The following is a 14,559-nucleotide window of genomic DNA, read 5'->3' as shown; positions in this document are numbered from 1 at the left end:
CTATCAAATTTCTGCCTGTGGTTTTTTAATCAGATCTGGTCTGTAGGTGGAACGGCAAAGTGTGTTTAGAAGAAAAATCTAGCAAAATCTTTCGACACGCAAATGGGCGTGGCCTATATGGGGAGATGCGTCATGAACCGTACGACTTACGGTTCAAGAGTTATAGGGCAAAAGTTAAAGTGGACCGTTATAGCACCACATGAGGCCGACTGATGTTAAAAAAATATCTATACTTTTTTGTAATTATTATGAACCTGTAATGTATTAGTGAATTAATGCACTAATACATTTAATTAACAGCGTTAAATTAGTTAAATTGAAAAAAGACCTCCATAATGTAATTATGCCTGTGTGAAAATTCAGAGCGATTGGTGCAGCCAGTGAGGAGCAGCGACAGTGTTTCAGACATTCATTCATTCAGACATTCCCTTAATTATATGTTAGATAGAAGATAGATGTGGAAAATGTTCATACTTTTTACTAAAATAGCGGAAATAGCAACTATTTCCCCAGTGAAACTGCAGTAGAAAAGCCAACCCACCCAGCTCTCTGTTATGTAAGTCATGCTCCAGCAGTATCTCTGTTAGTCGTATTAGTTAACACGTCCACGAAGCTCTCATCATCAGCAGCATCATGGCAGTGAATGTTGTATCAGAATCACTATAGCAACACACAGCAGAGAGCTTTTAAGCACACACACACACACACACACACACACACACACACACACATACACACACACGCACGCATGGTCGCACGCACGCTCACACATTCATATGCACACACAAATAATTGTGACAGGCCTAAATGTTTTTGCCACTAGGATCTGAATGTGTTTGCTTCACTTGCAAGACTTCAAATTAAATTAATTTAAATTAAATGTATATAGTACAGTTAAAAAACAACAGCCGTTGACCAAAGTGCTTCACAGAAAGAACAAAACAAAGCATCACAAAAGCGCAATCCCATACACTCTTGACATACCCATCAATGACGTGTAAAACTAAGTAAGCTCAGAAGAACCCAGTGCCCACTTAGATTTAATTAAAAGGGATTTGAAAACCTCAGTGGACTGCGCCACTTTTTTCGTATTTACCAACAGTAGCTTGTCTGTGGACCTCAACGCTCTGACTGACATGGGAGTGTAACAAATCAGAAATATCAATCGGTGCCCTGCCCATGAAGTAACTTAAAAACAAATGGCAGTACCTTAAAATGTAATATAAAATTGATAGGGAGCCAATGAAGCTGGGCAGAAAAAGGCTGGTTAAAGATCAGATAAACTGGAAGTGTCTGGAGGCCAAGCTGATTAAACTCTCAGTGGAGGTTTAAACAGTGCACTGACCTATCCTCTCTTCTCTCATTCTACTTCTTCCTTTCGTCTCATTCTTCAGACTTTTTTAAAATTGTACTAAATCTGTCTCTATCCTCTTGGATGGTGAGGCAATTCTACTTCAGGTCTTAGATGTTATTGAATGGGGGTTAGGGTCAATCCTGCAATCTTCTAATCTTTTCTTTCTCTCTCTCTCTCTCTCTCTCTCTCTCTCTCCCCCCCCCCCCCCCCCCGCCCCGCCAGAAGGGATCCATAACATCACCATGGACTCCAACTCCATGACGATGCCCATGTCAGATCCGGGTGCCTGGGCTACAGCCATGAACAACCTGGGCATGGCTCCCGCCATGAACATGAATGGACAGCCTTTCATGCCAGGTAGGCAGTAGGTACCATACCACATGACTCTAAAACAGAACTACAGTACAGTACTTTCTTCACACTGGACTGTATCTTGACATGTAAAAGCGGACATCACCGCATTTTCTCTACAGTGTTTGCTGTAGAGAACTCTGCTATATACTGGGGCCTTGTAGGATGATATTGTACATTCGCATGTGTGGCTGCGTCGGCCATTAGGAGTGACTGTATTCAAATGAACAGGCTGTCGAGCTGAGTCAGCGAGACATGGTTCTGACTATTATCAGTCTGAGGACTGGAGAATCACACCCGCTCTCATTCACACGCACGCACGCACACACACACACACGCACACGTGCACGCACACACACACGCACGCATCCATAAGATGGCAGGCAGAGGCTGATTAGACTGACACTCCTCTGGGTTTCTGACAAGATGGCTAGTGGCTATAGTCTCGTCCCTTAAGGCTACGCTAGCTTCTAAATGAAAAAAATAAATCGAAACTTGTTCTGCAGAACTCTCCAATGATGATAGCCTCCCTTCCATATCCAGCCACTCAATCTCTTCACCTTTCTCTTGTTTTCTGAGGGGTATAGGTACAGATGGTGGGTTGTAAAATGCAGGCTCTCCCTACTTCAAGTGGGGGAGAGATCTCTGGCTCCTGGCAGCACTTCATGCATGTTCTGCTCTCACACCCTCCATTTGGCTCGAACCGTGAACCCAGCAATCGCTCAGCACAGCACTCTGTGACAACCACAGTAGGTCTTGTCCAATACACCACTGATGTGGATCCCAACTCCAAATAGTGAATTGTTCAAATCAATTTGGGAGTACGTTTTACATACGTTATCTACTCAACCTCAGTGGTTCTCAAACCTTTCCATGTCAAGGACCCCCAATTTGACGCCTGCGGAGCACAGACCTCCATTTGAAAAGATACGCCCGGGAGCCCCATAACATTTTATGGCCAGTGATTCTCAACCATTTTAATTTCAAGGACCCTCGGTTTGATTAGGCCACGGAACCCTTTTGATACCATTGTTATCTCTGGGAACCCAATCCACACTGTGTAGTATCTGTGTAGATAGATACCGGTAGACAGACAGTGCAGCACTGTCTCTCTCTCTCTGTTTCTGGCGCCCCTACTGGCCCCTACTGGTACATATTGGTGCTCATTAACCAACACATAGGTTAACCAACGTCACAGACATTGCTGTTCCTTGGAGTGGTTGCACCACTCAAAAATAAAAACGACTGTTGTGTATCCATTTGGTCAGGGCAAAAGCGCTTGAAGTGAAAGTGCTCACAGCGAAAAACGCACAAAGGACCCTACCCTAGGGATGTCATTAGAGATCACAGTTAATTTAACTCTGAAAGCGTATAAATGGAATCAAATAGATCCTGCACACTCAGTTACAGACCAATAACAGTCCATTTGGTTCCTAACTATTCACAATTTGGCTGGAACCCCCTCAAGGACCATTGGGGGTCCCCAGACATCCACTTTGAGAACCACTGCTCTAACTCACTCCATATATTAAAGCTGTATAGGCTGCAGACTGTAACAAGGCTGCCGACTGTAACAAACACTATAGTGCAGATTAATTACGACATGTCTCTCTTTAGATAATGTCATTCTTCATCCTTGAGGGAAAACTGAGCACCACTCCATCCAGGCCGATGTCATTCCACTGACGTTGGTTTAATAACATCACGTTTAATGGTTCAGAACCAAGAGGGGAGATTAATGAAAAACACTGGGGCTTCATTGCTCAGGTTTATTATTTATCCAAGCTCATTACAAGCTGGGGAAACATTTACTATGAAGCATGAGGTTCACAACTCAACTTACCGCCATTCCACTCTGCTGTCACTTCACTCTGTCCAGCTATGAAGATGTGTGCTAGCATGATGCTTTTACACTCTCTGTCCTTAAAGAGACACTATGTAACTTTTTATAAATGAATAAAATGTAATGTCCAATCTGTATGCTAGTGTATGTTAATACAATATAACATATACAATTGGGGTGGTTGTATTTTGTTTCCCTGCTCTTCTATTAAGACATGTAGATAGTGTCAATAGGGTCATGTCTCACCTATATACAGGATCTGACCTGTCAGTCCGTTGCTCTCCCCAGGTTGGCAGGTAGCTAGGTCTACATTAGACAAATTGACACTGAGTGAAAAAAAAGGGTTATAATAAATAATCACACCCGTGTGAAGTGAGGGGCGCTCTAATCAATTATTGACCTTACCAACCTTGAAACATACCTTAGTTACGTCACCATGACCAATCAGGGTCCCTTTTTGGCCAAGGGTTTCCACCGACATACCAACAGCCGATTTGCTCAGACACATAATGACGTAAATTCTCCATTCATTGTCAATGGCATTTAATGTTTGTGTTAAGACAGAATCTACACTATAGCTGTTTACAGGAGGGTCTAGCGCCCCTCAAAAATCGTGAAATAGGACAGGATGTCTTATACACAATAATAACTAAAGGTTAATAAATATTAAATAAAGATGTGTGTGTGTGTGTGTGTGTGTGTGTGTGTGTGTGTGTGTGTGTGTGTGTGTGTGTGTGTGTGTGTGTGTGTGTGGTGTAACTGCATACTAACAGAACTGTGTGTGTAATCTAATATTACAGGCATGCGTAGATATAAATGTTTGGGTAATCATGTTGTGCAGGCTGCATCCTTGTTGTACATGGAGGACATTTAGTTAGTTAAAACCAACCATAAAGATGAATATTATCTGGAGACACACAGTCGTATTCCTTTACTAACCATAAAGATGAATATTATCTGGAGACACACAGTCGTATTCCTTTACTAACCATAAAGATGAATATTATCTGGAGACACACAGTTGTATTCCTTTACTAACAATAAAGATTAATATTATCTGGAGACACACAGTCGTATTCCTTTTCGAAGAGAGATAAACAAGAGCTCTTTCATAGAGCAGGCGCTCAAGGTCTCTTAGATAAGGCAAACTGTCGAAAACAGGAATTGCAAAATGCTAGCACATCCCACATTTTGAATCAATGGAGGACCAATTTGAGAACCCATTGTCAAACAATAAACGAAAACACTGCCCTCTTTTCTTTGAATTGACGGAGAGACTAATGGAGGACAAACTACTCACATTTCCACTTTTGTATTGACACACACCAATAAACATGGCTTAGCCTTAGAGCCTGATTCACAATTCACAGTTTTTGATGTATACTGGATTTTGGACTCCACTGAGAAAACCCATTGTTGATGTGCAACCTTTTTGAGGGGCTAGCCCTCTATGCCCAGCTTTCCGGGTTTGTGTCAACACAAACATTGGCTAAGAGCGCCCCTCACTTCACACAAGTATGATCTTTTATATTATTTTGAATAAGACGTATTGCTAAGCCATGTCGGCAGAAAAAAAAAGGAAAAAAAAGACGTATTGCTAAGCCTGAAGGCATGTTAAACACACCGTCTGTCCTTCACTTTCAACATGAATAGACGTATTCTTCAGGTGGGGGTAGATTCACTATAACATTATTGTCTCCACCAGGCTGAAGGCATGGGGAGAGAGTATGTTTTGTTTGCTTATGTGGGGGACAGTCAAATATTGTAAATTATTTTCAAAATAATTTGTCAGGTGCCGAAGTCCTGACGTCACTCGCTCATCCCCTGGTTCATGGAAGTTTTTCTCTATGGAGAATAACATGGGGTCATCTTAAAATCATCTCATATTAGAATTGTGGTCCAAACTGTATCGGCGATATTGTCGGGGAGGTGGCTTTGTATTGTTTATGAAAGTCAGTCCTGACAGTCCCTCATATTTGATACAGTCTGTTTCTAGTGAAAATGTAACTAATTCTGCAACAGTAACATTAGTGTTTTCTCTCAGTCAGTTGATTCTTCATATCCATTTGAATGAAAACAGCTGGGATGATTTGTTTATTTTTCAAACACAGTTCCTACTGTATATGAGGCGATCTAAAATCCCCCTATGGGGATTACAATGCAAATAAAAAGTACATGAACCACTGGACTTGGTTCATGTCATTGGTAGAGCGCCCTCTATCAATATTGACGTCAGACTTCAGTGCTCTATAGATATTATCACAGCGCATTTGGGCTATTTTGTTTTAATTTTGGGGTACCCAGGCCCCTAAAAAGAGAGGCCTCGTTATCGGCAATGCTCTTTACACTAGCACGTCGGAGCAGTCTTTCTGACCGATTTTGAGATTTGAAGTTTTTAATATTTGCATAATTTCTGCACAGCGCCTGTGTCGCTTGTGCAGCCCATCTGGTGTCTGAGAGAGATTTCAGTGTTTCAATGCGTTTATTTTCATTAGCCTGGATGTTACGAGTCCGACTGTCCATCTAGCTGTTGACTTGACTTGAAAAATTCAGTCTCTAGCAGTTGACGCTGTTGACACCAACAAGATTTAACGTGTGAGCTGCGCACGGGACCCATTCAATTAGCGGATTTATCGCTTTCATGCAAGACTGTTTATAAACTCCGGACATATTTGCAGCATTATCGTAGCATTGCCCCCTGCAATTGCTTATTTCAATATATAATATTCAATAATGTGAGCTGATCCGTGTGTGAAACATCAGGGGTTGAATCAACACTAATTGATAAGTATTTGGTCATTTTTAATTTCACTGATAATATCTGACAATACTCGATCCCCCATCATTATTCATATATGGTCGAGGAAAGATATGATGGCTTACAATATTTTTCGATGTGTGACTTAAAAAATGGGTCAAACTGACTTATTACCTCCATGAAGCCCAGGTAATTTCCATTGTCAGGCCTGCCAATTATTTCACTAGAGCCCCGTAAAGCCATTCTGACAAAAATTGTACAACTGACACTACTCACCTACATATAAGTCCTGTATACTGCGACTCCAGCTGTTTTTTCAGTTCAGTGTCAATTACTCCAATCTCTGATGCACGTTTAATGTATGCTAACATCTCATTCCTGTGGCTGTCACTGTTCTCATTAGGCTACTTATTAGGCCTATATATAGCGCTTTTATCCAAAACGCTTTAATGTGCATAATTAGGCTACAACAAACTGATATAGGCTATACCCACACAGACACTGCACCCCGAACCAAAATAAAACAAAACTATTATGCAACTATAATGCAAGGCTTATAGGCATGAAGGCATCATCTTCATCGGGAGCAGATAGGGGACTTGTTCCAGTTCCACCTCCTCCTCACCGCTGGAGTTATTCACTACCAAGCCACCTAAATGGTCATTTTGGTGCATTTATTACAGGCCTGGCTCCAAAGCAAAACAAATCTGAGCAAGGCTTTAGGTTTAGACACTTATAGACACCAACCTGTTCATCATCTTCATGGGGAGCGACGGGCGCAGATAGGGGACTTGTTCCCAGTTCCACCTTCCTGCTCATCATTGGAGGAGATATAGTTGTTGTTGGGGTCGAACCGTTCATGCTGTGTTGTCGGCAGTGTTGCTGCTGAAGCTGTCGCTAAATTAACTGGTGTGAAGAATCCCGTAAGTTTCTTCATTTTGCTCTGTCACCTTTTTACGTTCTTCTTTTTCTTCTTTCTTTTTTCTTTTTTGTGATCCACTCGACTCGGACCAGTCGGACGAGGACGACTCTGTTCATTGTCTTTCTTCTTCTTAAAGTTATCTGCCATGATGATTGTCTCAATCACAAGATTCACAACAGACAGACAGATGTCACGCCTACATGACAGGTGAACTGACCTCACCTCCAGGCCTGGATGGATCTTTGGGTGGAGATACGGAAGTGTTGGTGGTGTCACTGTTGTTGTGTGTGTGGGGGGTGGGGGGCCCTCATACCGGACACAGACAGTAGGCGGGCTTTAGACCGGATCAGGCTTTCCACGGCTATAGCTAGCTACCCCACGGCAGTGGGCACTGCAGACAGAAGCTCTCAATGGTTTAACCATAATACAACTAAATACAATAACTATACACACATTTCATTTGAATTTGATTTCAATACTTTACAATTTTATCATTAAAAAGATATATAGCCCCCGGGCTGCAGCCCACCCTAGCCCAATGGTAAGTCTGCCTTTGACAATCGGCATGTTTGAAATAGGTTTGCATGAGTTAGTCAATACCACAATGTATCTGCTATTTATGAAAACCACTGATCTAAATCACTGCTCTAAATGTCTTGTTTACTTACATTACACACAGCTCTTCGATCCGGTTCCAATTAAGCTTCTATTCACAATGAACGTTTAATAAACATTTCACATCCAGTCCCAGTGTGCACACATGAATGAACAGAAAATCCATGTATTTCACCAGCAGATTGTGGTAAAAAAATAAAAGTAATTTTTCAAACAGAAGGAGGAAATGACAAGGCGAGTGTGAGTCTGATAAATATGTTGTTAAATATGCATGGTGTATGTCAGATGATTTATTCATGAGAAGCTGTGTATTATGTTGTTTCTGGGTTGCTTGTGTGTCACTGGTGTTGACAGAAGAATCAGCCAGAGAATAAAGCACAATGTAAAATAGAACATGAAGGTTGAATTAAAGGGGTGGTTCGCCCACGTTATTTCTATTGTTTACCTACTCGGTGGTGTTGACTCAGGCAGAGTTTTACAGTGAATGGTCCAAAATCCAAAGAAACCTGATGAATGGAATTAATCCGAGAATGAACAGTGAACCAGCTTTATGTCAGGCATACAAAAAAACACTACAGATGTTTTCTTTATCAATCAATCAATAAATCAATAAAACAAACATACTTTATTGTCACATCACAGTTACACGGTAAAAGTGGGTGAAATTGCTTGCTTGTGCGTGCGTGCTCTCCCTATTGCAGAGGTAGAGTAAAATTTGGGAAAGAGAACACACAAAGGCCCTCATTTATCAATTGAGTGTAAAATCTGCCCCACTGCTTTTATAAAGTGATCGCAAACAGCTGATCCTTCCTTATTTTCATTCCTAGCAGTGATAAATGTGACGGCTGAAATCAATCTGGCACACCCTATGAAATCAAGCCTCGACCTCGTTTTTGCAACATGAACTACTGCAATACGACCACAAAAGTTTCCCCCGCATGCCCTTAGCACTTGCCTTGCTGCCCGCCGCACCCCCCCCCCCCCCTCTCATACACACACACACACACACACACACACACACACACACACACACACACACACACACACACACACACACACACACACACACACACACACACACACACACACACACACACAGACGCACGCATGCACGCACATGCAACTTGCAAGCCCAACTGGTTTTATAAATAAAGAACGAACACCTGCATGAATTAAATAAAGCTGTAGGCCTACCCTGTCTGTTTCTCCTCTCCCCCCCCCCCCCCCCCCCCCCCCCCCCCCCCCCCCCGCACGCACGCACATATCGCAATTTGCAAGCAACTGTCACTGTGTTGTTAGTTGTATATTAAATTATTAATGTCAGGGTCTGTCTCTGCACGGACCATGTCTCCACCCTGGCCACTCCCTCATTCCATTCCATCACACTGCTCACCTGTCTCCTACTCCCTCGTCAGCCCACCTTATACTGGACTCCTTACAAACACTCACTGTCAGAACATATTCATTCATGCTCAGTCATTTTCCCTGAGCTGTCCTGTGTGTTCCTGGTTCGTTGTTTTTCTCTGTGTCTGCTGCCTTGTGCCTTTTGCCTCATACTTTAATACATAAGTTTAATTTGAACCTTACTGTTTTGAGACTCTGCATTTTGGGTGATATCACAACAATTAAAGTATTTTTAATTGAATATACAACAAGATATGGTGAACGAAAACCTGAGAACCTGCATGAATTAAATGACAAATAGGCACACACACGCTGCTGTTTTGCAAATAGGTGCATCTCGTCCTGTCTGTCTGTTTGTCTCTATCACAGTGGTCTGTCCGTGACACCGTGACCAACTGACCATGCATGTTCGACAGTCTATTTAGATTGCCTCGCAGTCGGATCGCTGCAGTGGCTGGGCTGTCAACTGTCAAATATATGAATGTGCAGCCAAAACCGTAGCTTCATGTGGCACTGGTGGTGGTGGGCTGGCTGGGTTAGCCTACCTATCTTGGTTCCCACTTGCGTTCCCACATAGCTGCGGGGTAAACCCGCACCTCTTGTACTACAGTGAATTGTAGAGTGACTGATGTTAGTCTGCCTCGAACGTTACTCTTGTACGTGCTTTTTACTCGGGATGAACCTGTGTAGTCTATGGCTGCTCCAACAGTAAAAAAAAAACATTAAAAAAATCAGAATGTGAAAATATCCACCACGGTGGCTGAGACCAGAGCCATAGAGTAATGGTTGAGACGAAGCAGTGAAAGGTCCTGAAAGATACATAGCGTCAGTCTTACCCAATACCCAATCGTTCTGTTCTATGAACACAAGGTTGCTGTACTTAAAGTACACCGCGGTGGATATTTTGACATTCCGTTTTTTTTTTTTTTTTTTTTTTTTATGTTGCCAATACTGTTGGAGCAACCATAAACTACACAGGTTCATCCCGATGTTCTGGGCATCTTTGTAATGTTAGTGTTAGTAAAAAGCGTAACGAGTAAAGAGTAACGTTTGAGGCAGACTAACTTCAGTCACTCTACCATTCACTGTAGTAGAAGAGGTGCGGGTTTACCCCACAGCTATGTCTGCTCCGCCTACGGGAAATCCGTAAGCTGCGACCATGAGACCCGTTTCTGAATTTGATAATGTGTCTGGTATATTGTGTGAATGAACTGCCATTGAGTGAGCGGTATTGGCCCAGGAGGTAAAGCGGCCGCTTCTGTAAGATCCCCAGGCCAGCTCCCACTGGTATGTGTTGAAGTGTCCTTGAGCCACACACGTTCCGTGTGTGGCTCAAGGACACTTCAAGGACACTCCCCATGAGCAATTTGGTGTCTTGCATGGTTTCCTCTACTGGTGGTGTGTGAATGTAATGCACATTGTAAAGTTATTTAAATATAGGTGCCATATAAATGCACCATTTACGTGAATCGGCCTGCAGGTCTTACTCTTAATGGATTAATAGAGAACAGTAAAGGGCCTTTCAAACAGGAAGCGATTTAACACACGCCTATAGTTAATTTTCAATGAGACCTGTGTTTTTTTTCTGTTCACGCGGAGAAGTTGATGGGGCAGATAGAGTACAGACAGAGTTGCGACAACTCCATTCACTTCATGGGGCCAGTTCAATGGTGGCTCTTCTACATAGACTTCTATTGCCGAAGAGCATAGCAAACAGTGACAAAGTCCTGGACCGGATGTTGGCAGAATGCACTGGACTGAGGCAACAGCCTAGCTTTAATGATCTTAAAGATAGTTTTTTTAGTAATAGTACAACTTACACATTACAGAGATTTTAGTTGTCACTGTACAATACTGGTACTTGTTGTCATGTTGCACACATGCCTAACATAGCTCTTATTTGCGCCACCCTTGTTGAAACCAATGTATTTCAAACTCCAGCTTGTCACTGTCCAGGCTGCATGCAAAGCGCTCGAGCACTCAGTTTTCTGCCCCCCTCAATGTTGTAAGACTCTGTCTTACTGTATGGCTCTGTGCATTCCCAGCAGCCAGATATCGCTGTGTATTCTTCACAAACGTTTCTCTGACACCATCCAGATTTTGATGCCAACCTCGGCATGATGAATGGCATCCCCCCCATGAACCCCATGATGCCCGGCCTGGGCATGATGGCCCCGCCCATCTCCCAGGATGTCCCAATCATGAAGGACATCATCCACTGCAAGAGCTGCACCCTCTTCCCCGCGAACCCCAGTATGTTTACATGGTTATAATAATGTTCCTCTGAAAAGACTTGTTATTCTCTGACATTACACCTTTTGACGTTAGATGAATAGAGGCTATATGCGTGTGACAGTTATGCGGGAACACCTACTGAGTGGCAAAAAAACAACTTTCTGGCCTTGACAGTTGCCCATACATCCAAACAGAAAAGTCCTATCTGATTGTTTTAAACAACAATAAATTCGCCAACATTGCAGCTGTACGGAAAGCTTGAATTATTCTTTCTATCTGCAAAGCTTTAGTTTCATAAAAATCCACCATAGACATTCTATGGCAATCTAGAAATTCTGTGCAGGGGATTGAGGTGTCAGAGTTTGGAAGCGCTCATTTTCAATAACGCAACGTCCTGCTGTCTCCTGCATTACTGTAGGTCTATGTGCAATTTACTAGAAACAGCTGGTACGCAGAACCATTGAGTGATTTCCAACGAGCGCTTACAAACTCCAATGCTCCATGCTGCTCAATGTTTTGCCACTCAGTCTAGACAGGGGGGGGGGGGTAGATTGACCCGCCCCTCTATTCCCAGAAAAGCATAGGTCTCTTTCAGGCTACTGGAAGTGTGACACAGTTTCAGTGTCAGTCTGTCTGTCTGTCTGTCTGTCTGTCTGAAAGGTTTCTTATATTTAAACAAAAACTCCCCCCTGTCAGGTGTAAAGGAGCAACTTGGACACTCAGGCATGAAGGAAGCATGAGTTCAAGTCCGTTGCTCTCCCCTTGTCCCCCACATATGGGGACTAGGTTGGTGGAGGGCGTGTAGAGCCCAGGATCACATTAGATGATTGACACAGGGGTGAAAAATGCATGGGTTACAAAATCGTGGGATAAAAAATATGTTAAAATATACAATATATCTTGTTGTGTTGTGCTATGATCCTTGGCATTCCCAATAAGAGAGGGTTGGAGCGTCCTGGTTCTAGCAGGTCAGATTGTGAAAATATTTATCTAATATCTAGGTTCTGGATGGGTTTGTGTAGCAGACCAGTAGCATCGAGTGGCCACAGAGACAGCAGTCCTCAGGGACACATCTATTCCTGCAGACTGGCTCGCAGCCAGGAACTCTGTTATCCCTTTTCCACCGGTTGGTTCCCAATGGGAACCGGTTCAGTTCTTATAGTGGTTCTTAGTCCAGAGCCAGAGCTCCAAAATTGGAATGTTAATCATGAATTGAATCAAACCATACCTATATTAGATTATCACCATGAAATGTCCCCAGTTACTTACACGAAGACAATGATTTATTGTATTACAAATTTAACATTTTAAAATATGCAAATAAGGCATTAAATAGGAAAAATCTTAAAAAGTTTTGCCCACTCCATTCATAATTAACGTTCCAATTTTGGAGATCTGGCTCAGGGACTAAGAACCAAAAAGAACTGAACCCAACCGGTGGAAAAGGGGTCCGAGTGTCCACATTGTTCCATCGCATAACTCTGTACCATGTCCATGGGAATGCAGGGTGTCCTGAGGACAGACCTCTTAGGCCAGTCTGTTTTCCTACAATCACAGACCTGTAGGTCAGTATGTTACTTTAAATACAACCATGGGCGGGCGGCCTTAAGGATCGGGAGGCCCCGTTCATGACGTCATAATTTTAATAATTAATAATAATAATTAAAATAATTGTTTCAGTGTGAACAGCATACAGCACAGACAAGTAGAAAAATACACAAAAGCAGCTTGATTAAACTATTATTTTACTTTGTCTCAAATTACTGTAAGGTACGTATATAACTGGGAGGCAGCATAGGCTATACAATGATGCAATCGCAACTCTCAGCGCTGCTAGTGCAGTGAGTGCACACACCGGGAAGTGGGAACAATTACAAACCAGCTACTTTCTTATTTCCGTTATGTAATGTAATGTAAGGAATTATCCTTTACCTATACAACCACAGACCTAAGGCGGTCTGTTTAACTGCAACCAAAAGTAACATTGATAAAAAGGTTGACACCTGCCCAGCAGTAGGAGTATTCCATCCTGCTGCAGGTCAAACACATAACACTGTTCTTCCGTCTCTCCATGTTCGACAGACCTTCCACATCCGGGTTTCAGAGAACGCCCACCAGGCTGTAAGACGGTGTTCGTGGGCGGCCTCCCAGAGAACTCCACAGAACAGCTGATCGTGGAGGTGTTTGGACAGTGTGGAGAAATTGTCACCATCCGCAAGAGCAAGAAGAACTTCTGTCACATCCGCTTTGCAGAGGAGTGCACCGTGGACAGGGCTCTCTACCTGTCCGGTGAGACATTTTATCCAAGACACACAAAAAATAAATAGATGTCATCTCCTGTTTACTTCCTGTAGCTGCATGATGGTGGTCACTGAACTGAATTATGAATTACACAAGACATATAGGGCTGTATTTTGCGTGTCTTAAGTACCAGGTCTTATTCCCTAACTTGAGTAAACTAAAGACCTGGAGACGTGATCAATGCCATTTGGCTATTCTGAGTGTCCAAAGAGCATTGATCACGCCTCCAGGTCTTTAGTTTACTCAAGTTAGGGAATAAGACCTGGTACTTAATAGGCAATTCACACTGAGACGGACTGAATCCGTTTCATTGGAACCGTTTCCAAATACGGTTGCCTGGTCCCCGATGGCCATGATTCACATTGCCCGAGATTCAACAGCGCACCCGGGTACACTTGCATAACACACTTTAATTCCTCCAGATGGCGGTGTGCTTGATGGCTGGCACGCCCGGACACTGACCATCAACTCTGCGACATTGTCTCAAATAAATCCAGACACAAATTGCATTGCCTCTTTGGCTCTTTGCCGTTATACTACTTCACTGTCAGCCTGCTTGCTATTCACTGTGTCAGTCAGTTCTGTGCTCCAGTGTTATGTTTGATATTAGTTTGCTATGGATTCTACTTTAGCATTATTAATATTTTGTTTTACTTTGGAAACTATGCCAAGCAAAGCCCAAGAGCCACGTGTAGTCCGCAGAATAAGATCAGCGCGTACTGCGGTGCTGTGCGTATATACGCAGATTCAACAGGAGACGGGCGGCATTGAGAAAT

At 42.9% G+C, this 14,559-nt stretch overlaps 1 protein-coding gene across 1 annotated transcript in view; it reads left to right on the top strand.

The window, feature by feature from the left end:
• Positions 1 to 1,576: 1,576 nt before the first annotated feature.
• The window catches only part of LOC308322793 (ecto-NOX disulfide-thiol exchanger 2-like), a gene marked incomplete at its 3' end in the record, with an annotated part of 32,248 nt that continues 19,265 nt past the window's right edge, over positions 1,577 to 14,559 (top strand). Inside the window, exons 1-3 of the mRNA XM_080774246.1 lie at positions 1,577 to 1,711; positions 11,345 to 11,500; positions 13,565 to 13,771. Coding sequence (XP_080630372.1) covers positions 1,597 to 1,711; positions 11,345 to 11,500; positions 13,565 to 13,771 — 478 coding nt within the window. The 5' untranslated portion in view covers positions 1,577 to 1,596. The remainder of the gene's footprint in view (positions 1,712 to 11,344; positions 11,501 to 13,564; positions 13,772 to 14,559) is intronic.

This window comes from Protomyctophum bolini (genome assembly GCF_963924005.1).
Source record: "Protomyctophum bolini genome assembly, chromosome: 10".
In the NCBI taxonomy this organism is placed as follows: Eukaryota; Metazoa; Chordata; class Actinopteri; order Myctophiformes; family Myctophidae; genus Protomyctophum; species Protomyctophum bolini.
This window is presented reverse-complemented; position numbering and strand designations above follow the sequence as displayed.